The 25,702-nt window shown below is 46.1% G+C and overlaps 2 protein-coding genes across 2 annotated transcripts in view; one reads left to right on the plus strand and one right to left on the minus strand.

The window, feature by feature from the left end:
* Positions 1-1,164: 1,164 nt before the first annotated feature.
* NXPH1 (neurexophilin 1) overlaps positions 1,165-25,702 on the minus strand; it is a 346,039-nt gene continuing 321,501 nt past the window's right edge. Inside the window, exon 2 of the mRNA XM_066584474.1 lies at positions 1,165-2,942. Within this exon, the coding sequence (XP_066440571.1) occupies positions 2,181-2,942 (762 nt within the window). The 3' untranslated portion in view covers positions 1,165-2,180. The remainder of the gene's footprint in view (positions 2,943-25,702) is intronic.
* LOC136586596 (uncharacterized) lies at positions 16,808-24,839 on the plus strand. Its single transcript, XM_066584729.1, has 2 exons — positions 16,808-17,129; positions 20,323-24,839. The coding sequence occupies exons 1-2, from the start codon at positions 16,844-16,846 to the stop codon at positions 20,928-20,930; spliced, it is 894 nt and encodes a 297-aa protein (XP_066440826.1). The 5' UTR covers positions 16,808-16,843; the 3' UTR covers positions 20,931-24,839.

Consider the following 25,702-nt stretch of genomic DNA (forward strand, 5'->3'; position numbering starts at 1 on the left):
GATAGATAGATAGATAGATAGATAGATATGAGAAAGATAGATAGATAGATAGATAGATAGATATGAGAAAGATAGATAGATATGAGAAAGATAGATAGATAGATAGATAGATAGATAGATAGATATGAGAAAGATAGATATGAGATAGATAGATAGATAGATAGATAGATAGATAGATAGATAGATAGATAGATAGATAGATAGATAGATATGAGAAAGATAGATATGAGATAGATAGATATGAGATAGATAGATAGATAGATAGATAGATAGATAGATAGATAGATAGATAGATAGATAGATAGATATGAGATATATATGAGATAGATAGATAGATATGAGATAGATAGATAGATAGATATGAGATAGATAGATAGATAGATAGATAGATAGATATGAGATAGATAGATAGATATGAGATAGATAGATAGATAGATAGATAGATAGATAGATGGATAGATAGATAGATAGATATTAGATAGATAGATAGATAGATAGATAGATAGATAGATAGATAGATAGATAGATAGATATGAGATAGATAGATATGAGATAGATAGATAGATAGATTTGAGATAGATAGATAGATATTAGATATGAGATAGATAGATAGATATGAGATAGGTAGATATGAGATAGATAGATATGAGATAGATAGATAGATAGATAGATAGATAGATAGAAAGATAGATATGAGATAGATAGATAGATATGAGATAGATAGATAGATATGAGATAGATAGATATGAGATAGATAGATAGATAGATATGAGATAGATAGATAGATAGATATGAGATAGATAGATATGAGATAGATAGATATGAGATAGATAGATAGATAATGAAATCCTCCTGAGAATGGAGGATGTAAACCTTGCACCTATTAACCATCAGGACTTTATCATTCAACCCTTCACTTTTTAGGCATTATATGGCCGTATTACACTATGTGGGCAGTGAATAGCAGCATGCTGTGGGCACCGAACAAAAGTATTATTTGACATTATAAGGCAGTATAACATATAAATATTTTGGTAAGATGTGTAAATATATTTGGATCGTTTTGACCATTTCATGATTAAGACAAGGACTTCACCCTTTTAAATTCAACGTTATGTATTTTATTTTTATATACAATTCACCTTTTTTTTTTCTCGTCCAGAAATAAAATATCTAAATGCATACAGACTTCAATGTTGTATATGTTCAGCTTTCGACAATACTTAGCAGAATAAATGCTTTATACATAATTATGTCCTCTCGTATTAATGAAGTTTACAGCTAAGTCGATAAACATGGAATCCTCAAGTCCTCTGATTGTATTTAACCAATAACAAGCGGAGACATTTACTAGTTATATTAAGAAGCTGCTCAAGGAACACTGGTTAAACTATATACAATACAAACCATTCATACAAATGTAGACTAGGATATTGAAGTATACAATATACTGTAAGAAAGATTTCAACCATTCACAACTTACACAAGTTCAGGTCAAAGTTTCTCAGCTCGGCCTCTGATATTCGGGAAGAGGAACATGACACATTCCAGTGTGACCCAGTATAACATGTAAATTGTAAATGGATTTCCATCTTTATTTCTGATGGGCTCCAATTGACTCCATTCACCATCATCAATGTGCCTTTTTTTGTGTTATGTTCATTAGGGAGCTAATGATAACCTGGAGGATTCATCCCAACGGCACACACCTAAGCATTTGTTTGTAGATGCAATGTCCTAGATTGTTAAACTTAGACTTATTATCATCATCTAGTATAAGCAATACCTCCTGGGTTAAAGTTGTAAGAGGGCGCAATTTCCATACTATCGATAAAGACTTCAGTATGGCTAATCCTTTTTGGTTCCATGTAAATCTTTTTGTGAAATGTTATGTATTCGACACTTAAAATGTGTGCGTGTGTGTTTGTGCGTGTTCCCATTATATCCACAAGTGACTTACACCTAGTAAATGGCATATGGAGTGATCGGGGAAGGTCAATTGCATCTGATAAATTTCCAATATAAAAGTTTTTCTTTTTTTTGTTGTTTTTGTATTTTTTTTTTTTCATCATTTGTTATGTAGACACATTCCAGGCAATTGATGGGACTTTCTTGGATACGGTTCCAGCCCAGTCACCTTTTGTTTTTCCTTAGAGGTAAGTTTTGCATACATGTTATTGTCAACCAGAAGGGAAGTAGGGCGTGTCACTGTGATAGTTGTAATCGGGACACACCTTTTGTACTAGTTTATAATCTGTACTATAAAATGATATATAAATACAGATCACTTTGAAGGGCTTGGAGCATAACCAAGATACATGACTTTGGGTTTGCTCCTGGTAGCATGTTTTTGAAGGGTCATAGTTGCAAAGTGTGTTCTTGGTAGCCTTGTCGACCTTTTCGTATTCGATACGACAATTGAAGGACTTGGAATCTTTAGCGTCGATCACCGTTTGCTGAGCCAAGTCAAATTCCACAATTTTGGTTGGAGGTACTAAGCTCACAGACACATTTCCTTGACCGGTAGAGTTGTGCCGAAAGTAGACACTGAAGGTTCCATTGCCATGGTCCACAATTTTCCCTGTTATCAACAAATTTAACTTTACAGTTTTGATATTGGAATGGAAATCTCCCCAGCCAAACATTTTCTTAAACTTCCCTGTCTTAACAATTGGCCGTCTTTTGGATCTGGAACGAGGTCCCTGAAGATCTGTCGAGTTCCTCAGCCATTCCCAGAGTTCTTGCTCTGTGTACGGCTCTGGAGTATCATATCTCATATCCAAGGAAGTTTGATTTTCTTTACCACGAAAAGTCTGTGAAAGGAGTCGACTGATAGACAAGTCTTTGTTACTTTCTGTCCATATATGCTTTAGTGTTGATATGGAGCCTCCTGATTTTAAACTTCCAAGTTTCCCGCCACCTGTTATATTTGCACATATCACCTGAAGAGAGAAAATGACAAATTTAATACAAGACAATATGACAATTTACTACAAAGTGAACACTTTATATGTTAAGCATATCATATTGATGTCCTATTACTAAATACACGGTGCCTTCAATGCTTAAAAAGGTGTCACCTATTTTCTTTTATTTTAATATAAATCTAATACTAGCATGTTAATATGTTAAAAGGGTGGTCTATTTGTAAACTATTGATGGCCTATCCTGTCAATAGTAGATCAGGAGGTTCTGCTGTCTGTGACCCTCACCGGTCAGTCATTCGAAAGACCAATGTGTTCCTGTACTCAGCTGATTTCTGCAGGAAGCAGACAGCTCTGTTCCCATTGCTGTGCCCAGGTTAGTATTATTACACACAAAGTTGCCATTCACTTCAATGTAAACTTTCGCTGCAATACCAAGTCTGGCTACTGCACAGGGACCCTCACCGATCAGCAGTTCGAAAGACCAATGTGTTCCTGTACTGAGCTGATTTCTGCAAGAAGCGGACAGCTCTATTGCCACTGCAGTGGCCAGGCTTGAACTCATTACACGCAAAGTTGCCATTCACTTTAATGTAAACCTTGGTTGCAATACCACATCTGGCCACTGCACTGGGAAGAGAGCTGTTTACTTCCTGCAAAAATCAGCTCAATGTAGAAGCACATCAACCCACTGATCTATTATTGCTTGCCCATCGTAAGGATAGGCCATCAATGATAGATGACTAGCCCTGATGACTAGTGACTCCCCTGATTATAATGGTTCACTTTCGGTCCAGGGTCCTTCTATGCCCTGTGACAATAGCTTTTTTATGCAATCATCTTTATCCTGCCACCCGGGCTGGATTATAAGGAGGGCAAAAAGGCAATGGCCAGCGGGCTCCACTATTTTGAGTCTTCATCACCCACGTCAGGATGACTCATACTAGTTTTTAACTACAGATGATGCTTATACTAGATGATGATTATACTAGATGATGACTATATACAGTAGCTGTTATTTAGACATTCTAGTACCGTTATTTATGCATAGTGCTATCTGTTATTTGTGCATAATATGGCAGTTATTGAACCATTGTTTTGATTTTGCTATAATCCATAAAGTTTTGATACATTGTATCTCTGTTCTTTTCTTCTTTTACTTGTAATCCGATTTTTGGATCCAGCCTTTTTTTTCCTTCCATCCAAAAAATGGAGGCTACACATAATATTTTATTCTTCAAAGACCTTACTTCAGCCACGCCGAAAACCAAAAAAATCACAATGTACGCTGCTATAATATAACATTAGCACAGAGTGGTCTACATTTAAGTTAATCACTATATTAACAAATAAGGTTTGACTATCCTACTTAGCCATGACACACATGTACCTAGCCTTAGGATCACAGATATAGACTACAAAATGTAAATCTTTATTTCAAACTCTTTAAAATGACATATATGGGCCGACAAACAAATTAGACGTAAGGACAAAAGGTACAAGCGTACACTTTTTAGATACTATAGTGTACCAGACGTGAAGACAAAGGGTACAGATGTACACTTGTTCAATACTATAGTGTACAAAAGATGGTCAATTGGATTTATATATATCCAAATAGATACAAACAAGAAGTCAGTTTAACATATATGTGGAAAGTGCTCATGATATAGCTGTACAATAAACCGCTTATCAAGGATGTATGATCACAAAAACAATAGATCAAAAGCTCGACACGTTTCCTCACTCTATTAAGAGTGGTTCATCAGGAGCTGAGATGTATAACTGACTATTAGGGCAAAGCTTAGATGACTCTAAAGATGCTTTACAAATACCCCTTGTCGTGACAAGACAGGGTAATATAATGTGTGGACTGGTGATTGGCTAGAATTAAAATACATCCAGTAGAGCCAAACATGAGGGGTCTAGTCCTCAGTCGTATAGAATGAATGACCTATCTGGACGAGATTCTATTATATTCAGGGATCCGGGATAGGGGAGGTCTAAATGAGTGACCTACCCTAACTAGAAGATCTCAGATTGACGGCTCTGATGGTGAACCACAGGCTATGATTACTGTCTCAGCGTTAGACCTAAGACCTCCCTTTTGGGAGGGGACATATGCATCAGACAATAGAGGACCTTTACCAGATGTGTGAGGGGAGGGGACAAATAGCTTGTCCTAATTAAGTTTCGAAAAGGAACTTTTACTTAATGTAGGTTCATCTAAGATACATACATACAAATCGCATGCCTTCGATAGCCACAGCAAGGTCTTTGATCACTCACCGCTGCCGCCGATTGCTTGTAAAAAGCCATAGTAAAAGCCTTGCGGTCGCGGTGCTTGGGCGAGCGGAATGCGCATGCGAGCGGAATGCGCATGCGCACGCGCCGTGCAATTTTTTTGAGGTAAGAGCAACAGAAAACGAATATTGTTTTACTATTAAAAGGGTCATTCCAGTAACATTAAGTTATGTCCTATAAGCAGAATAGAGGATGGTTAGCTGATCGGTAAGTATCCAACCTCTAGGACCCTGAACAGGGTCCTGAGTTCAAGCACTTGGCAATCTCTGATGCGCTTATTGAAATGAATGGAGTGGTGGCCAAGTATGTGTGCTTCCACTATATTCATTTTGCCAGCCTCTCAGGGGTCTTGGAACCCCCATTCTGGGGATTGGTAGGGATCCCAGCAGTTGGATCCCCACTAATCAGCTACTTGTCCCTTATTCTGCAGATAGGAGATAAGTTAAAGTGGTATTTTGGTAACTGTATTTCAGCTTCTGTTATATATATATATGTTTCCCCATGAGAACATTGCTTGCTCTCTGCTTAGCGTTATCATAAAGACTCTGGGCTTAATGACAATGCATCAAAATTCAGCTTTTACCTGTTTCACATAATTAACCAATAGAGATGAATGGTTAGAATGAGGATCAACATCTCCATCCCCATGTAGCTACCAGGACACAAAATGTCAAGGCACTCTCAGGTAACTTGGCGCAAGCTTAATATATGTATTTTCCAAGTTTTTGCATTAAACTTCAAGCAACAATTGAAGGTTTTTGCTAGGATAAGTCATCAATATGTGATTTGCATAAGTCCAACGGCTGACACCCTACCAAACGATGAGCAAAGATTACTTTAACATTCTCCAGACATAGCATCATCTTTGTTGCATTAGGTCTGGTATTGGAGGTAAGTCTCATTCTCTTGAATGGAGCTGAGCAGCAATACCAGATACTATGCACAGACCTTGGCAATGCTGTATCTGGTAAAAATAACCCCTTTGGTCTAGTCTTTATAAGAGCCCTGATGGTTGAACCCACACAAAGGACATACTGATTACCTATTTTAGCAACAGGTCATCATCAGTCATGAGAACGAAAATGTGTTTGGCTTTGACTGCACATGACACCACCTTCAGGGCACCAGGTCTGATAGTAAATCTCCCTCACATTCACTCGAATAAAATTGAGGTACAGTAGGAGAAGCTATGCGCAAACTTTGGTGGTGCTGTTGTCAGGGGGAAGTGTTGCCATTCTCCCACTCACTGGGCAGCTGACAGCTGCTGGGATGAATGGGGTGCCATAAATTAAGCCCCACCCCCTCTGGTCCTAGACCTAGCTGGGAGGGGTTGGGGAGAGTCTAGACCACCAGGTTGGGGCAGCTCACTGAGGCGCTGTGTGAGAGCCCTTTCGCTGGTTAAAGCCACAGCTAGGGAGGGAGAGGAAGAGAACATGGACAAGTACTGTTTTAGGTGCCCGGAACACCAGTTCAAGCCCCACTGCCCTACCAGACCAATGGCAAGGAGTGAGGGGGAAGCAGAGGTGAAGGGAAATGCCATGTAAAAGAGGTTCTGTCCCATTAGTGATGTGACCCTAAGCCCCATAGCTGGGATACGTGGCCTGGGACTGAAAACAGCACAAGCCGCATGTGCTATGGGATCCCCATGCTGGGAGAAGTGGTCAACAGAGCTCAGCGGATGGTGAACTTGAACCTAAAGGGCCTGATGACCAGACAACAAATTACAAGCGATGAAAGGGTCCTGATGACCAGGGACCAAAAGGTAGGTTGGGATGTGATGGCCTGCAAAGGAGTGAGGACAGAGCTGCATTGTGGAGGTGGTGGATTACGTAATCAGAGGACAACATACATTGCTGTTGCACTGGGACGTAACTGAGGCATGGCCTCAGTTCAGTGTGCACACTATAGGATGTTATGGTGTACATAGTTATAGGTTGAAGTTTACAACATCATGTGTTTTGGTGGAGAGATGCAGCCCCTATGGAGCGAGAAGGTCTAGCTTACATGAAGTAAAATTTATGACAGCCAACTAATGTGAACAGGTGAATTACTGTAGCTGGATCGGCACAAATTGCATGGAAATGGTTATAATGCAACGTTTAAGTATTTATGCCTTTCTATGGAAAAAAATATATTTTCTATATTACCGTTTATTCTAAGCCAAGTTCAGTTGTTTCAAAAAATGCATGCCGACTCCGAATTTGTCACCGCTGCACCATTACATTACCACCCACCCTGCTCTTTCACTGTTACTAGTAGGTTCCCTTGGATCTTGTGATCTGTGCGGTTTCTAACAATTCGACCCAATCATTTATCATAAAAACGATGATTCATTCAGCTTTTACCAGACACAGCGCCATCTGCTCACAGCTTAGCACTGGAGATCAATCCCATTCACTTGAATGGCGCTGGGCTGCAATATCTGACACTGTGCACAGTGGCTTGGATCTGGGAAGAGAAGTCCAATTTGATGGCCCATCCTAGCAATAGACCATCAATTAGGATTTGTACAGACTCAGGTAGTTCTCCTTTAATGTTACAAGATTATTTTGCGGATATCTTCCCATAGGACGGCTGAATCATCTTTATAGAAAACTCTGACATTCTTCTAAAATATGAATGTCTCTTAGATGAACTGCAAATCAAATAATGTAAGAATCTATTATGAGTCTGACAGACCTATATTTTAAAGAACTGCCAGCCAACGTTGAAGAAATCGCTGTGTCTTCAGAGCATTGGGACTACTTTGATGCACTGTGCATGAAAAGAGCTTTACTTCCCAGACTCCTTCTTGGTGTCTTATCCTTTATGAAGGGATTTGCAAAGTAATCTCTTATAATGGGACTTAATGCAATACAAATGTAAGAAAAATCTGGCAGCTCGGAGGATGAGAATGGTGTGCGGTACAAATGAACAATTTGGATGTGGAGAAGTAGGATATCGAAGACATGATGAAAATAAAGAGCGGACACCAGTAATCACCGCTAATAAGGACATTAATTAAGACTGACTCTCATTAGTTTGTATATTCTTAGTAAGTAAAAGGGGCTCTAGACGATTTATATGTGGATGATGCTAGGACTGTTTCCGCCATTCATATAAAGAAGTCAATTATAAGGGAACTGCAAAGGTAGCAGTTGTATCTGGACTCTGGAGTTTGAAGGGGACCGAAAGTCCCTCTGACATATAAGACACCACTAGTATTATAAATGGCATATGGTATGTGGGCCCTCTGACAGATTTTGCACTAGGGCCCAGGAGCTTCAAGTTACCGATTTGCCAAATATGTTTTATCACCACAAAGGGAGCTTGGAAATGGGAATAAAGTTATGTCCCCTTGTTGCAGCCATGATCGAACAGTAGGTCCAGGGTTACGTCACCGCGTCATCTCCGGCCCATGTGCTATTGTAGTGTCCCAGAACAACATCCTGGTCCCCTCCATAAATGTCATACATGTGTTGTCTTATGTGGATGCACTGTGAAAAACTGTCATGTCAATTTTCTGTATGTGTGTTGCACAGCTGCAGCGTCTGAAGAGTTAACCCCCATGAAATCATTGCCTGTCAGCTCTGTCTGCTGCTGAATGTATCTATCCTACTGTGTCATGTGGTACAAGTGAGGTTATAAAAGTGAGTGTCTGAGAGCGGGAAGAGGTCTTCTTCTTTCTGTGTTGGAGCAGGGTTCCATCTTACCTGCTGCTCGGAGCTAACACAGAGCTGCATGGGAGCACCATTAGCTTCCGTGTTGGCGAAGATGGAGGAAGAGGAACGACATCCCGTGGCGGATGAAGAGTGGATGTAATAGGAGTGAGTCCATGCCAGAGAAAGAGAGAGCGCACAACCCACATTATCCGACTTCACACAAACCAGGTACCCGTGCAAACTACAGGCATTTATTTTTCCTGTGTGGCCGTCCGCCATTAGGATCACCACACAGAGGTACGTGATTGTGACACCCATGCAGATGATGTGCGGGGTGCATCTAGGCTAAGCCTTCTTCTATGTGATTTCTTGCCAGAGAGTATGTGGAGAGCTTCTTGTCTTTTTACCTCCTCCGGAGTATATTTAATATCCAGAACCGGTGACATATAGATAACGTGGACGATAGGGCTGTATTGTTCCTGTGTATTTTTGCCTCCCAACCTCTGAGCTTCTGCCTGTAACTACTGCCATGAATGTACCTGTAATTACCTGCAAAGTTTATTCAAGTAGGTCCCCAATCGTTCCTGAGGACCCGAGGTACGATACACTTGTCCAGTGTTTATTACTCCGCCGCATAGAATAACAGTGTGGGAATGGTGGCGTCACAACGTGATATACATATATACTCTCATAAGCATTTCCCCTGTGTTACCACTCGGTTACACCATGACAAGGACTAGGTCTCTGGCCATACCCACAGTGTTCATTTCTCCGTGACACTGCTATATGTGGCGTCTCTCGCGGGACGTTACACTGTGCCTTGACATTTGGCGCTGGGCTCCGACATGAATGCATTTCCCTGTTGTTTATTGGCAGATTGGTCGAAAGAGAGGTCGCTTCCACCTCTCATACCTATCTATCAGTTTTATATTGTTTCCCCTATCCATCTAGGAGCAGACTAAGTGCCCCAGGTTCCTGAGGTAGGGATGACTTTATTGTGATAATCGCAGGGTCCGCCATGCCAGTTTGGTTAAGGTTAGTGTTCCCCTTCCCATATTTCCATTATCATTATTGACCTATTTTGTGTTTCGGCGTTATTGTAAGAATACATGTCTAAAGCAGTTCCCCGGGGACTTTAGTGAACATTCGGCTCAGACATACAAGTGACGTCCATGAGGAGAGACATATTTACACCATGCACGGACGTAACACTTCTTTTGAGCTTTTTTATCCATTCCCTCAATGCTATCTGTGCCTGTTTGTTGAAAAATAGGCAAGGTTGACAATAGAATGAGCATCATAGAAACTGGTATTAGATGACTTTCTGAATGGAGTTCTTATCTTATGTGGGGAGCTAAAGGTGTTGTACACTAGTGATGGCCCATCCTTAAAATAGTTAATCAGTAGTAGATTGGTGGGGGGGTTGGGTCGCAGGACCACTGTCAGTCAACTGCCTGATAGGCCAGTGTGCTTGCTCACTAAGCTGATTGCTGCAGGAAGCAGACTGCTCTATTCCTACTGCAGTGGCCAGGCTTGGTACTACAAGCAAAGTTCCCACCGAAGTGAATGGGCACATTGCATGTAATACCAAGCCCTGCCACTGCAGTTTTATAGTTTTCCCCAAAAACGATATATTAATCTGCTTAGCCCCTCCTGCTCTATAACATACTTCCTGCAGTTCACACAGCATGTTCAAGCTGAAAGATTCCCTTTAACTATTACAAATATTGTGTTGCATTGCACAGTATATTATTTTCTACCATATATGATTGCTATTTAGAAAACTGTAGGGAAGTGTTGATGTTGATGACTAAACTCTGCATGTTATATTTACCTGTTCATAACAAGGATAGTATACCATATAAGATACTGACATCCAACATAAAGCCAGCTGTGGAGCCGCTGTCCCATTATTGCATAATTAATGAACCCCAAGATATGATGTTCTGCAGGATCATTCCCTCTCATCTTCTACATTTTTACCATCAATATAGATAGATAGATAGATATCAGACAGATAGATATGAGATGATAGATAGATAGATAGATAGATAGATAGATAGATAGATAGATAGACAGATATGAGACAGACAGATATGAGATAGATAGATATGAGATAGATAGATAGATAGATATCAGACAGATAGATATGAGATGATAGATAGATAGATAGATAGATAGATAGATAGATAGATAGATAGATAGATAGATAGATAGATATGAGATAGATATGAGATAGATAGATGGATAGATATGAGATAGATAGATAGACAGATATGAGATAGATAGATAGATAGATAGATATAGATAGATAGAGGTCTGCTATTAGAAACCCCCAAGGAAGGCTGCATTGTAGTCTAGCTTATTGGCCATTCAATCAAATAGTCAACCATGTAATGCACTGAAGAGTCCGAGCTGCATTTTGTTCGAAGCTCTCCTCTTTAACCCCTTAACAACTGCCCATACACCTTTTTACGGCAGGCGTTAAGGGACTTTTCATGGCATCAGAAGCCTAGCACGGGTCGAATGACAGCCTTACGCTTGCTCATACAGCGGGACTGAAAAAAACACTTTTTTTCAGGGCAGCCAAGCACTTTCTTCATTTTTGGATCGTTTTTGGACCGAAAAAAAACACTGATACCTGCTGTCTAACCCTTTACATGCAACCATGGCATGTAAAGAAATGACAGAGGATGGGAGCTTGTGATCATGATGTACCTGATAGGTATCTATTGCACCAGGAGTCTTGAATATGCCCTACAGGCTGAGCCCCCTGGCTGAGCTTCATAGGCAATATAGTACACTGTTATCCTAAAGTATAGGAGTGTTTTATAGGAATGGTCAAGTGTTGTGAAATTCAAGTAACCTAGTGGGACGAAAATAAAAAGTCCAAAAAGTATAAAAAAATATACATGTTAAAAAATAAAAACATCAAAACCTCACATTTTAAAAAACATTTACCGAGCAAAAGATCAAAACTACAACTTCGGCTCATAAGAGGGTAAGTAATGTATTTACAAAGTAACTAAACTTTTTATGTAGTTTATAGATACATGTATATGCAAAGGATAGGTAGAAATTTTTTTTGCCATGGATCTAGAAAACTGTTTTCTTTTATTTTTCCTTAGAAACAACACATCAAATTATTGGATACTCTTATCATTTCATGTGCCATTTATCAATTTCCTGAGTCAGATGAAAAATGACTTTTCAGAAATGCCATATCCCTGGCAGTGTGTTCTACCTGCGTACAATTCATCAGTGCTTCATTGGAAATAAGAAATCTATTTTAAACCGTGCCGGATTGATGTACGAGCCCGGCCCGTCTCATTGCAGCACTTTACTCTTCATGTTCAGCTATTCTAATAGCTTCAGTCAATTCTCTGGCAACTACTTCATTAGGTTTATTCTGTGGGTATCAGTCTGTTTGTGAAGGTAACTGGTAACGTTGGCCGTGACATTTTATGCATATCTGAGAGGATTTGGTTAAACATATTTATTATTCATAGGGCAATTACTTTAAAAAGTTGCCTGAGTTGAAAGAACTTTGGCCATCCCTTCTCCATGGATTCAAATAAAGTTGATATACTCATGTCTCCCCGCTCCAGCAGTGTCTCAAGTCTCCGCTTGGTCCCCAATGGCAGTCCCGCCCAGTTTATGGGATGTCACAGGGGCTGCAGCCAATAACAGAGCTAGTATCCCCACCGATTAACTATTGATGACGTATCCGGAGGATGGGTCACACATCATGTGACGAAATGTCATCACTGTAGCCAGAAGAAGAGTTAAGTGGGGGGGACGGTCACAGTCAGAACGGGAGCTGTGGGGGGATTGGGAGTGGTGTATATGAATTTTTTTATGCTTTTATACAGAGTTGAGGAATTTCCGATATATTTCTCCCCAGACCACCCTTTTAATATATATTAATATTTAAAGGGATTGTCTGCTCCCCTTAAAAGCTGCTCAAAATCTCCGACGGCAAGAACGCAGCAAATTATTCATAAGAGGTAGGTTTAATTTCTTCACCCATGTGAGCTTATTTAATCTAAAAGTACACCTGATAGTGGGCCTTGTGATCAACAGACAGAACGTCATGCCTCGCAGAAGAGCTGGATGTTATTGGTCCCGTGACCAGGATCAGAGTAGCGTTAGCCACTGAATGAACCTGAATGAAGCAGACTAGCAGTCATGTGCTGTTCATTGTACACATGACCGCTCAGCCAATCACAAATTTCAGCGGTGATTGCTCCATAGCTGCTGAAAGTATTGATCACTGGAGCGATCATGTGCACACTGTACAGCATGTGACCGCCCGATGGCTTCTTCCAGGTCCCAATCGGCAGGCACTGGCACTCCAATACTGAACACGGCACCATTAGAGTAGATAGGCATGTGATTCTTCTCTTTATTTCCGACATGTCTTAGCCAGTGAATTTGTTTTAGGTCCCAGAAAACCCCTTTAAACCTCTTTCCTTTGAAAAAAGGGCTGCAAACCTCCCATCAGAGATAGAGTTGGACACGGTACGTTTCTACGGACTCGGGTTCTACGAGGGACTCCACAGCCCAGCAGCCTTCTTCCACTAATACCAGTTGATAATTGGTGATTACAACAGTGGACATGCTGCATTTTTATAGAGGGTTTTCCTTTTCAGACAATTCCTTTAGGAAATTTTTGAAAAGCGTGGCCAAATACAATTTTTAATCACCTGACACGATTTAGGGCAATTTTTTTAAATTTTTTGTTATTTAAAGGGTTATGGTCTTTAATGTTTTCTAAGGTGAAAACCTTCAAACAACTATATATCCTGTAGCTATTCAAACCTATTTTCTGGATAGAATATGTGACCCTTATCTATCCTCTTCACTGATTTAGCCAATGGCATCATGAAGGCGTGAAGTAGAAGATATCAGACATCAAAGGAAATAGACTTCTAACAGTATACCAATATATTCCTCTCCAGCAACGGACACTTAATGCAAATAGGAGGCAGGTAACTCGACGGCAGCGACATAAGAACAACCGCTCTAATAGTAGAAAGCCCACCGGCCAATCCTTATTGTATATTCAGCTCTTGATATCTTTGTGGGGTCTTCATGCACAGTGATGGCTCTTCATATTTCTCAGCTACAATTACTATCCTTGTTATCCATATAGGAAAAGCAACGGATCTGGACTTTGCTGAAATTGGCCTTATGATTGGTTGTAAAGACGCACAGTCAGAGCTGGCCCAGACAAATGGACCAGATGGAGGCCATATCACAGCCGTTATCGAGCAGCTGAAGTATCTGAAATCAACCACGCAGTGAAGGAGTAGGCATCAGTGTCAGACGAGCATCTGGAAATCCATACCTGGTGTGGAGGGTATATCCAGATGCAATTGTAACATTAGGAAACCAGTTGTTACATCCGACCTGGACATATACGTTGTCTCCTAAAAGGATGAATATATACACACACAGTCTAAATGTGGACAACAAAAAAAGGCCTACAATAAGAGATGACCCTATCTATCAGCAGAGCACCTTCCCTGATGAAGGCAACCCAACATGAGGAACCTAAGGTAACCCTGACTTTTCATAGATGGTGACTGGGAATACTGGCAAAGGTTAGATGACACTCTGTATAATAAACCACAAGAGTACAGGGAATAAGATGTACAAACCCCGAGATAAGTAAATCACCAGCAGACATAATCGATACACAGATCAGGACCAGAAGCCACCAACATGATCAGAAACACCTTTAGACAAGTAGCATAACCGGTATCCTCTGAGAGGAAGAGGCCAAATAATTTAGACGAACTAACGGCTGATGGCAGTATGTGCATTCGGGCAGGGGCGTAACTATAGAGGGTGCAGGGGATGCAGTTGCACCCGGGCCCAGGAGCCTTAGGGGGCCCATAAGGCCTCTCTTCTCCATATAGGGAGCCCAGTACTATGAATAAAGCATTATAGTTGGGGGGCCCTGTTACACATTTTGCATTGGGGCCCAGAAGCTTCAAGTTATGCCTCTGTGCAGTATGATTTAGGTATGGGTACGGGTACAGATAGAGGGAAGGGGGGGCCCAGCTCACCTTTTACATCAGGGCCCCTGAGCCTTTAGTTACGCCCCTGCATTCGGGATCTTCCTCCTCCCTTCCCCTGACCTCTCCTCTTTAGTTCCACAAGAGGCAAGGAGCTGCTGTAGATGCCCAGACTTCCTCCTGCAGCAGCACCGAGCAGAAGTAGCAGCGCTCTGAAGACCACGACAAGGGTAAGAATATCGGCTTCATGGGGCTCTACTACTACTGTGGGGGGGTCACTAAGGCATTTTTTTAATGCCTCCATGGAGAATAATGGATGGGTGTAAAAAACCTCTTAGATGCTGCCCTGGTTCCAGCAGTCTCCAAGTCCTGCCACAAATTGCATTGAGGTCTGGGCGTCCAAGACGTTTCCATGTTTCCCCTTAGGCCTCATTCACACGAGGGTTTTTAAACAGCTTTTTTGCGCGCTAAAAAAAAATGTAGCCGAAAATCGCTACCATGCGAAGCATTGGATTCCAATGCATTCATTCACATGGGCGGTTTTTCGGGTGTGTAAAAAAAAAAATCACACCGTAAAATCGTCAAATCACCAATTGTTTTCGGTCACTAATTTTTCTTGCAGCGTCAAAAGACAGGTCAAAGCTATTGACGAAAAATGCTGGAGGCTCCCATAGACTCCTATGGGAGCTGAGGAAAAAAGGGCGGGAAGGGGGTTTAGCTGCGTCCAGCGCCAGGAGGAGAAGACGGCTACTGCTATTTAAGCCAATAGAAGTCATTCTGCCGACCAACGGAATTCTGTGTGCACTCTTCATGCGATACGCCCGTGTGAATGGACGAGAAACCGCTAATTAATTTCGGGATTAGATCGCGGCTATCCTTCGTTATCGCGATTTTCGGCCGCGTGCGGCTGTTGTGGAATCACACAAGCATGTGAGAATGAGCCATTAGGCTAATTTTACACAAGTGAGCGTGATATCGCGACGTGAAACTCGGCCTGATACCGCGCTCATGCAATATACCTGCAGATGCGAGGCTTTTTTGTGTCAAAAACGCCTCCCATCGCTCCAGTACTGTTGGAAAGCCGCGTCAAAGGATTGGCAGGTGTCTCCCATTGTTTTCAATGGGAGACCTTGCATTGCACGCCGTGCGATGTGTTTACCGTCCCCATTCAAAAGATATGACTTGCCGCAATTTTTTTCCTGCACTGCGATGCGGGAAAGAATCACTCCTTTTTCAGTGTGATAGCGGTCCTTTGTGCATCCGCTTTTCTTGCATGTATGAAGAAAAAAATTTAAATTAGAGTTGCTATTTTTTTAAAGCACCCACAGACTCGAATAAGCAATTTTCTTACAAAAATTGCGCCAAAATAGAACATACTGTGATTTATTTCGTTTTTTTTACTGGGACTTTGTTCTTGATGAGTAAAAAAAATCCTGCTGGATTGTAGAGCGATTTTTTTTTCTTTTTTTTTTTTTGTTGGATGACATTGGTATCTAGCTGGTGTCGGAATAAGGTTTGTGGTTGGATGTTTTTGTCATAGGGCTATGTGGTATATACAATATCCAGCCGGTCTTGAGATAACCTGGTTTTATTCAATTCTCCCAGCTGACTTTATAAATCCTTCACTAAACTTTCCCAGCATTGTAATCTGAGACGTTTGAGCTACAACAAAATGGCTGCCCTGAGGCTACTGGGAGCAGTGGTCCAGCGATCCATCACTAGTGCTTGCCTTTCTCTTCCCTTCTATTGGCTGACGGTTCCGGTGATGTTAGTGTCACTGATTGGCCGTTCGTTGCTATGGTTTTAGTTGTAGTTCGGAGCGCTGCAGACCACTGCGGTAGAAATGATGTGAGTACTACAAGTCCCAATGTCCTCCGCGGCTGCTTCCTATTGTGTCCTCAGCCGCTGCTTCCGGTCGTGGGTCTGTTCTCCCGGCGAGCACCCGGAGATCATGCCCCGCTCCAAAGAGAGCTCCGACGAGGTCCGGAGGAAGGTGGTGGAGGCGCACAAAGCAGGGAAAGGGTATAAAACCATCGCCAAAGTGCTGGACCTGCACCGCTCCACGGTCCGGCAGATCATATACAAGTGGAAGGCGTTCAACACCACCGCGACCCGGCCCCGCAGCGGCCGCCCCACCAAGCTGGACAGCATCCTCCGCCTGATGGGGAGCGCCGCGGAGCTCGGGGGGACCACAGCGGACGGGGGAGTCGAGGGGGCGGACACCGCGCGCATCTCAGGTACTGAAGCCTTGTAGTCACTTTCAGAGCTGCAGGCACCGTCCACCAGTCACCCCCAAAACTGCAAGCAGCGTCCAGCAGTCACCCCCAAAACTGCAAGCAGCGTCCAGCAGTCACCTCCAGAGCTGCAAGCAGCGTCCAGCAGTCACCTCCAGAGCTGCAAGCAGCGTCCAGCAGTCACCCCCCCCCCAGAGCTGCAAGCAGCGTCCAGCAGTCACCCCCCCCCCAGAGCTGCAAGCAGCGTCCAGCAGTCACCCCCCCCCCAGAGCTGCAAGCAGCGTCCAGCAGTCACCTCCAGAGCTGCAAGCAGCGTCCAGCAGTCACCTCCAGAGCTGCAAGCAGCGTCCAGCAGTCACCTCCAGAGCCGCAAGCGCCGTCCAGCAGTCACCTCCAGAGCCGCAAGCGCCGTCCAGCAGTCACCTCCAGAGCCGCAAGCGCCGTCCAGCAGTCACCTCCAGAGCCGCAAGCGCCGTCCAGCAGTCACCTCCAGAGCCGCAAGCGCCGTCCAGCAGTCGGCCCCCAGAGCCGCAGGCGCCGTCCAGCAGTCGGCCCCCAGAGCCGCGGGCGCCGTCCAGCAGTCGGCCCCCAGAGCCGCGGGCGCCGTTCCAGCAGTCGGCCCCCAGAGCCGCGGGCGCCATTCCAGCAGTCGGCCCCCAGAGCCGCGGGCGCCGTTCCAGCAGTCGGCCCCCAGAGCCGCGGGCGCCGTCCAGCAGTCGGCCCCCAGAGCCGCGGGCGCCGTCCAGCAGTGGGCCCCCAGAGCCGCGGGCGCCGTCCAGCAGTGGGCCCCCAGGGGCCGCGGGCGCCGTCCAGCAGTCGGCCCCCAGGGGCCGCGGGCGCCGTCCAGCAGTCGGCCCCCAGGGGCCGCGGGCGCCGTCCAGCAGTCGGCCCCCAGGGGCCGCGGGCGCCGTCCAGCAGTCGGCCCCCAGAGCCGCGGGCGCCGTCCAGCAGTCGGCCCCCAGAGCCGCGGGCGCCGTCCAGCAGTGGGCCCCCAGAGCCGCGGGCGCCGTCCAGCAGTGGGCCCCCAGAGCCGCGGGCGCCGTCCAGCAGTGGGCCCCCAGAGCCGCGGGCGCCGTCCAGCAGTGGGCCCCCAGAGCCGCGGGCGCCGTCCAGCAGTGGGCCCCCAGGGGCCGCGGGCGCCGTCCAGCAGTGGGCCCCCAGGGGCCGCGGGCGCCGTCCAGCAGTGGGCCCCCAGGGGCCGCGGGCACCGTCCAGCAGTCGGCCCCCAGGGGCCGCGGGCGCCGTCCAGCGGTCGGCCCCCCGGGGCCGCGGGCGCCGTCCAGCGGTCGGCCCCCCGGGGCCGCGGGCGCCGTCCAGCGGTCGGCCCCCCGGGGCCGCGGGCGCCGTCCAGCGGTCGGCCCCCCGGGGCCGCGGGCGCCGTCCAGCGGTCGGCCCCCCGGGCTGCAGGCGCCCGCATGGTGCGGCAGCCGCCTCCGGAGACCTCATACCACAATCGCCTCCAGAGCTGCATGCGCCAGCTTTATACTGCCATCGCCTCTGCTGTAATCCACGAATCACCTCCACAGCTGCAGGCACCAACTGTATACACACCTCTAGTTTTATCCAGCAGTCACTCCCAGAGCTGCAGCCTAAAGTCTTATACCCCAGGTATATTACTCCAGAGCCGCTGCTCCCGGCCACCTCCAGGGCTGCATTCACAGTTCTGCTTTCTGCCACAGGCTAGAGAACTTGTCACAACCCCTTTAGGTGGGTCTTGTAGTGACTGCTAGAGATTTCCCGTCTCCAGTCTTGTGGTGATCAGCATGGTCAGCTACCTAGTGCTGCTGCTGGAGGAAAGGTTTTGAAGGGTGGGGTGGGGGAGCGTTGGCTGTGGTCTCTGCCATTGGAGGGGGGGGCATCGGTTGTTGTGGTCTCTGCTGTTGGAGGGGATGGGGGTGGGGCATCGGTTGTTGTGGTCTCTGCTGTTGGAGGGGATGGGGGTGGGGCATCGGTTGTTGTGGTCTCTGCCGCTGGAGGGGGGGGGGGGCGGGCATCGGTTGTTGTGGTCTCTGCCGCTGGAGGGGGGGGCGGGCATCGGTTGTTGTGGTCTCTGCCGCTGGAGGGGGGGGCGGGCATCGGTTGTTGTGGTCTCTGCCGCTGGAGGGGGGGGCGGGCATCGGTTGTTGTGGTCTCTGCCGCTGGAGGGGGGGGGGGGGCGGGCATCGGTTGTTGTGGTCTCTGCCGCTGGAGGGGGGGGGGCGGGCATCGGTTGTTGTGGTCTCTGCCGCTGGAGGGGGGGGGGCGGGCATCGGTTGTTGTGGTCTCTGCCGCTGGAGGGGGGGGGGCATCGGTTGTTGTGGTCTCTGCCGCTGGAGGGGGGGGGGGGCATCGGTTGTTGTGGTCTCTGCCGCTGGAGGGGGGGGGGGGCATCGGTTGTTGTGGTCTCTGCCGCTGGAGGGGGGGGGGGCATCGGTTGTTGTGGTCTCTGCCGCTGGAGGGGGGGGGGGCATCGGTTGTTGTGGTCTCTGCCGCTGGAGGGGGGGAGGCATCGGTTGTTGTGGTCTCTGCCGCTGGAGGGGGGGAGGCATCGGTTGTTGTGGTCTCTGCCGCTGGAGGGGGGGGGGGCATCGGTTGTTGTGGTCTCTGCCGCTGGAGGGGGGGGGGGCATCGGTTGTTGTGGTCTCTGCCGCTGGAGGGGGGGGGGGCATCGGTTGTTGTGGTCTCTGCCGCTGGAGGGGGGGGGGGGCATCGGTTGTTGTGGTCTCTGCCGCTGGAGGGGGGGGGGGGGCATCGGTTGTTGTGGTCTCTGCCGCTGGAGGGGGGGGGGGGCATCGGTTGTTGTGGTCTCTGCCGCTGGAGGGGGGGGGGGCATCGGTTGTTGTGGTCTCTGCCGCTGGAGGGGGGGGGGGGCATCGGTTGTTGTGGTCTCTGCCGCTGGAGGGGGGGGGGGCATCGGTTGTTGTGGTCTCTGCCGCTGGAGGGGGGGGGGGCATCGGTTGTTGTGGTCTCTGCCGCTGGAGGGGGGGGGGCATCGGTTGTTGTGGTCTCTGCCGCTGGAGGGGGGGGGGGGGCATTGGTTGTTGTGGTCTCTGCCGCTGGAGGGGGGCATCGGTTGTTGTGGTCTCTGCCGTTGGAGGGGGGGGGGGGGATCGGTTGTTGTGGTCTCTGCCGTTGGAGGGGCGGGGGCATCGGTTGTTGTGGTCTCTTCCGCTGACCTGTGACCTATTACATGTATCGTGTTTTTTTTTATATCCAGATAACGAGAAGGAAGCGGCGGCAGAAGACGTCTGCAGGAGCGCCGAGGGGACTGGGCGGATCTCTGGAAACGAGGACAAAAGACCTGGAAAGTATGAGTGCGGCCGCGGAGAGGAAGAGAACGCTCGGGTCTCCGTTACGAGACCAGAAACCCCCAATCTTGTTGGAGTGAAGATGGAAGACAACAATGTCCTGATCTCCGGCAGTCCTTTACGAGCCGCTGGTCCAGAGGTGACGAGGACGACGGCGCCAAAGAGGAGGCGGCGTAAAGAAAAGACAAAGAACTCAAAGCCAATGCATAACCACAGCCGGGCATCACCCTCCACACCTTCTTCCAGCCGGGCCCCTGTCAACCCTCAACCTGAAACCCTTACACCGGGCCCTGCAGAGCATCAGGTGGAGGATATACTGTGCTGCGAGATCTGCGGCGCTTACTTCACCTCAGAACCTGAACTGGAAGCCCACCAGGCTCAGCACCTGCTGCTGCACGAGTGCGAGGAGTGCGGGAAAGCCGTGCAGTCGGCGGCCGGTCTTAAAGTGCACAAAAAACTAAAACATGGATTCCTGAGGGAACACAAAGAAAGCTCAGATGAGGCCGAGTGTGAATGAACTGTCCCGGAGGAAGTGAAGAAAACATGGGTGGGGTCAAATCCTCAGCGGCCCGATCATCCCCTCAGTAACATGCCCCGCCCACAATAGCGCATTCAGTATTTGATGGGGTTGATGCATGATCCTGCGTGGGTTCTTTAAAGGGACTCTGAATGCCAGCTTCATCCTAGTTGAAGGCATGTTATTGCGCCATTAGTGGAAATGGACCACAGCCTCCTACGAGGTCTTTATAGTAGCATCGCGCTACGGGGTGCGACCTGACGTGTGCGCGGGCCACAAACGGTTAACCCTGTGAGCGCCCTCTCCATTGCCGAAGGCATGTATTTATATACGCACAATCTTCTGTTATTTATGAGCCGTATGGACTTGCAATATTAAGACAAAATAGGAAAAAGCATGTTATATCTACAATTGTAAGAAAAAGTAAGTGAACCCTTTGGAAGGACCTAGATTTTTAGATTAATGACTTACAAAATGCGGTCTTATTGTATCTGTCTGTCATTGTGACTTGGATAACGATCTAAACTAATCGCACAAACGGTGGTACCGCTCATGCCTTTTATGGAGCACTTTGCATAAACGCCCACAGTGCAGAGAGAAAAAGTAAGTGAACACCTGAATTCAATAAGTTGTATATTCCCCCCTCGCCACAATCATTCTATCAGATGTTTCCTGTAGCTACAAGTAGGGGATTTTAGACCATTCCTTTCTGTTAATATTTCAGTTCATCAGTATTTCTGGAATGCCTTGTATCCACACCCCCTTTCAGGTCAGGCCACAGCATCTCAATAGGGTTATGGCCAGGACTCTGACTTAGACACTCCAAAATACAAATCATTTTCAACGAGTGTGCAGTCGATTCCCTTGTGTGTTTGGGAGCGGCACTTACCGTCTCCTGGAAGATGTTTTATCACCGTAGAATTCACAGCTCCTTCAGTAAGTGTGAGGTGTCCAAAGGGGCATCAACTGTTAACTGCTTAGATACCGAGGTTGATGCGGACTGTGGCATCTAAGCAGCTAGCCAGAGGGAGAGGCTCTCTCCTGCGCTCTATCCCTCCACTCTCCTCCCTTGCAGTACAATCGTGGGGTGCCAGTAGGTTGGCACGGCAACGACTGCTGTTAAAATTACAATATACTGCAATACTGTTGTTGCAGTATATTGAACAAGCAGACAAACAATTACAAGTTCAAGTCCGACATGGGGATTAAATTGTGATCAAGTCCAAAATAATATCTAAATACTGCATTAAATATCACAAACTGTGACTGCTGTAAGAAAAAAAAGCCCAAACTGCAGTTTTTGTCACTATACTGCTAAAAAGAAATGTAATAAGAATTAATCAAAAAGTCCCACCCCACAATGGTATAAAAAAACTGCAGTATTTTATATGTTGTAATCACTAATAACTTCAGAAGGGTCGGTGATCCGGGGAAAATTGGCTTCTACCTCCATTGTTTCGTTTTTTTGCCTTCCTTTTTGAGAGGAAAAAGGCTAAACTGGATGGACATGTCTGTTACAGCGTGCCTCACAAAAACAACCATTCAAACTCCTCCATCGATAGGAGAAAAGTAAAAATGTATGTGGGAATAAATAACAAACTGACTGGTTAATTGAAACTCCTTGCCAATTAAGGCCGCCTTCACATTGGTGAGAAAATCGTGTGAGATTTGTGCGTTGCGAGACACATAAATATTAACCCTACTAATGGGTTCATACACATTGGCGATGTTTTCCTGCAAGGCACCGTGATGCGAGAAAAAAAATCGTGTATCCGGCTGCATGATCTCGCAGCGCAGTACCATTGTTTTCAATGGCACCAGCGGCGGCCCCATTGAAAGCAATGGGAGAACTCCATGATAGTCTGCCATGGCTGTGACAGCCGTGCCGGAGGATCCCTTCTTCCCCGCAGTGATGCAAGGCTGTTTTCACATGAAAATATCTTGCGTCATCATTTCACATGGATGGCGAGATCGGGCCGTGATTCATGGTCTGATATCGCCCTCGCCAGTGGGAAGGGGCCCTAAGTCTTGGACGTCATTAACACAGAAGTACACTTAAAGCCTGGTTTAAACACGATTGTCGCTCAAAAGATGTCTTTTGAGCGATAATCGTTGTGTGCCTTCCCAGCACAAGGTGGTCGCTCAAACGTTGAGCGATCACTTTGCGCTCTGAGCAGGGTATGCAGAAGATAAGCGGGCCGCTTGCCTTCTGCATCCAGCTTTTCTCTGCTTGGAGCGCCTGGCTGTTATACAGCTGAGTGCTCTGAGCGGGGGATACAGGACACAGCTGGACCCCGCCTGTGTTCAGGAAACGGGATACAGCTGAAACAATAGTATCAGCTGTATCCCGCTGTGAGCTCCTGATAAGGTTCATCGTTATCTCTCAGCACGCTGAAAGAGAACGATCAGCGATTCCTTAACGAATAAAATGCACGATTTCAGTGCAGTTAGATACAGTGATTATCACTCAAAAGAGGACTTTAAGCGTTTTTTTTTTAACGCAAATAGTTGTCTAAATCAGCCTTAAGGCCCCTTGTCCACGGGCGTTGCAGTATCCTGCGGCGGAGAGCCGCTGCCCAGGAGCAGGAGCTGCAGACAGATCTTTGCTGTCAGACTAATCTGACAGGCTGATCTCAGAGAATCGCGGCAATTCGCAGCATGCTGCGAATTGCCGTCTGCGAACGGAGAATTATAATGATCCTCCACTCGTCGACACTGGCCGGCGCTTTCCATAGCAACGCTATGGAAAGCTTCAGACGGCGTGATTCGCTGGCAATTTACCACCGGTGAAATCGTGGATGGGGGGCCTAAGGATCATTTACACACAAAGACAGTCTTTCAAAAGATTTCTAGATTAACAGTTCTAGCAATTATTTTGCATACAGTAGGAATGGCACTAATGCCCTTTTAGCACTTGATCCGCTTCATTTGCATGTAAATGAACCTCCAGCAGCTGTTTGCAAATCCCAGCATGTGGTCTGGACTTTGCACTCAGCTGCATAGTCTTCGCATGGGCTACTGGGAGCTGAATACAATATAATTAGCTGCTCCCATGGAGAACACAGTGTGCGGTCCCTGCTATGTCTCTCCAGCTGAACAATGGATTTTATGCTCACCTAAAAATAATCGTGTAAATGGGGCTTTACTTTTTCTCCCGTTCTCCCGCCGTAGTGGATGAGTATATTCAGTGTGCTCAATAAAAGACATGAACTTTACAAACGTTTCTGTATAATGGTGACTAAAGGCCCATTTAGACACAATGATTATTGCTCAAAATTCACTCAAAGCCATCATTTGAGCGATAATCATTGCGTATAAATGTGCCCATCTTTCACTTTTCTGCCAAGCGATGGATCTCCGCATGAAATCCATTGTTCAGCAGAACAGCTGATAAGACGCATGCTGTGTTCCACCCAGAGAGCACCGATAACAGCTGATTACATTGTCTCAGCTGTCAGCCCTGTGGTAGAACAAAGGGAATGTATTCAGAGAACAGTGGGTGGTCTGTTCCCTGAATACAAGCTCTTTGTGGCTCACACCCTACTAATTGGTACTAATAGGCATTAGTACCAAGTAGTAGTTTATGCATTAGATCGCTCAAAAGCCATCTTTTGAGCGATCCTCTTTGTGTGTTAATGCACCTTTAGATAAGTCAGACCACATTTTATTAGTAATCGGTACAGAAATCAAGGTCATTCCTTTCTCTTGCAAATGTAGAGATAACGGCCAGTTGGGTGGGAGTGAGGGGGTCATCTGGCCACTGCGGACACATTTTGGGAGATAAGTGTTTTGCTGCACGTCCTCTGATTCTATTTCCAGACTTGGTGAAGACTTGAACTTAACAAAATGTAGAAACTTTTTTTTTTTTTAAATTAAAATGTGTTTGTAAAGAAGAAAAAAAACAATAAAACAAAGGAAAAAAATCTTTTACCAAGAAAATTATTCATGAAAACTATACAAAATCATTCAAATTGAGATGCACCCCGCCTACATGACTGATATGATGCACACAGTGCTAGATCTCCACCACCACCCCCCACCCCCACTCCTCTATACAGCAGACATTCAATAAGCAGGAAACATGGGGTTAGAGAATAGTGAACATTAAGTGACAACATATTACTTGGGTAGTGATGTCACTGGTGCCTGAAAAGGGCCACAAGTAAAGGTCAGGCTGTTCAAGTATGGGACATTTGGCATGTTGATACATTATCAATTGCAATAAGTCTTGGGACAGGAAGTAACAGTGTGTAGGACCCCCTCTAGCCTGGTGAAGTGCAGCAACTCGGTGTGTGACTGATTCTACAAGTAAACGGAAGACGTCTGGAGGGATGTGGAGTTATGTCCTCTGGATAGCCACCCACAGCTCTATGCTATCTGAAGGTGTAGGACCTCAGGTGTCTATGGACCTCTCCATGCCATAAATGGATGATTGGGCTCATGTTAAGTGATTGTGCAGGAACTCTCCAGAATGCTCCTCGAATCAGTTCTGGACAACTTGGGGGCCCAATGGCATTATCCTGGTAGAATATTCCATCATTATGGGGGTACCTGACGTCTATGAAGGGCTGCAAATGGTCAACGAGCAATGAAATGTAGCAGGCACGGGTCAATAACGTGTTTAGATAAATAAATAAATCTTGGTATTTGTATAGCGCCAACTTATTACGCAGCGCTTTCAGGTAATTATTACTTAATTACCCCCCACCAAACTGGGTTCTCATTTTACCGACCTCAGAAGGATGGAAGGCTGAGTCAACCTTGAGCCGGCT

The sequence above is a fragment of the Eleutherodactylus coqui genome, chromosome 12 (genome assembly GCF_035609145.1).
Source record: "Eleutherodactylus coqui strain aEleCoq1 chromosome 12, aEleCoq1.hap1, whole genome shotgun sequence".
NCBI classification, from domain to species: domain Eukaryota; kingdom Metazoa; phylum Chordata; class Amphibia; order Anura; family Eleutherodactylidae; genus Eleutherodactylus; species Eleutherodactylus coqui.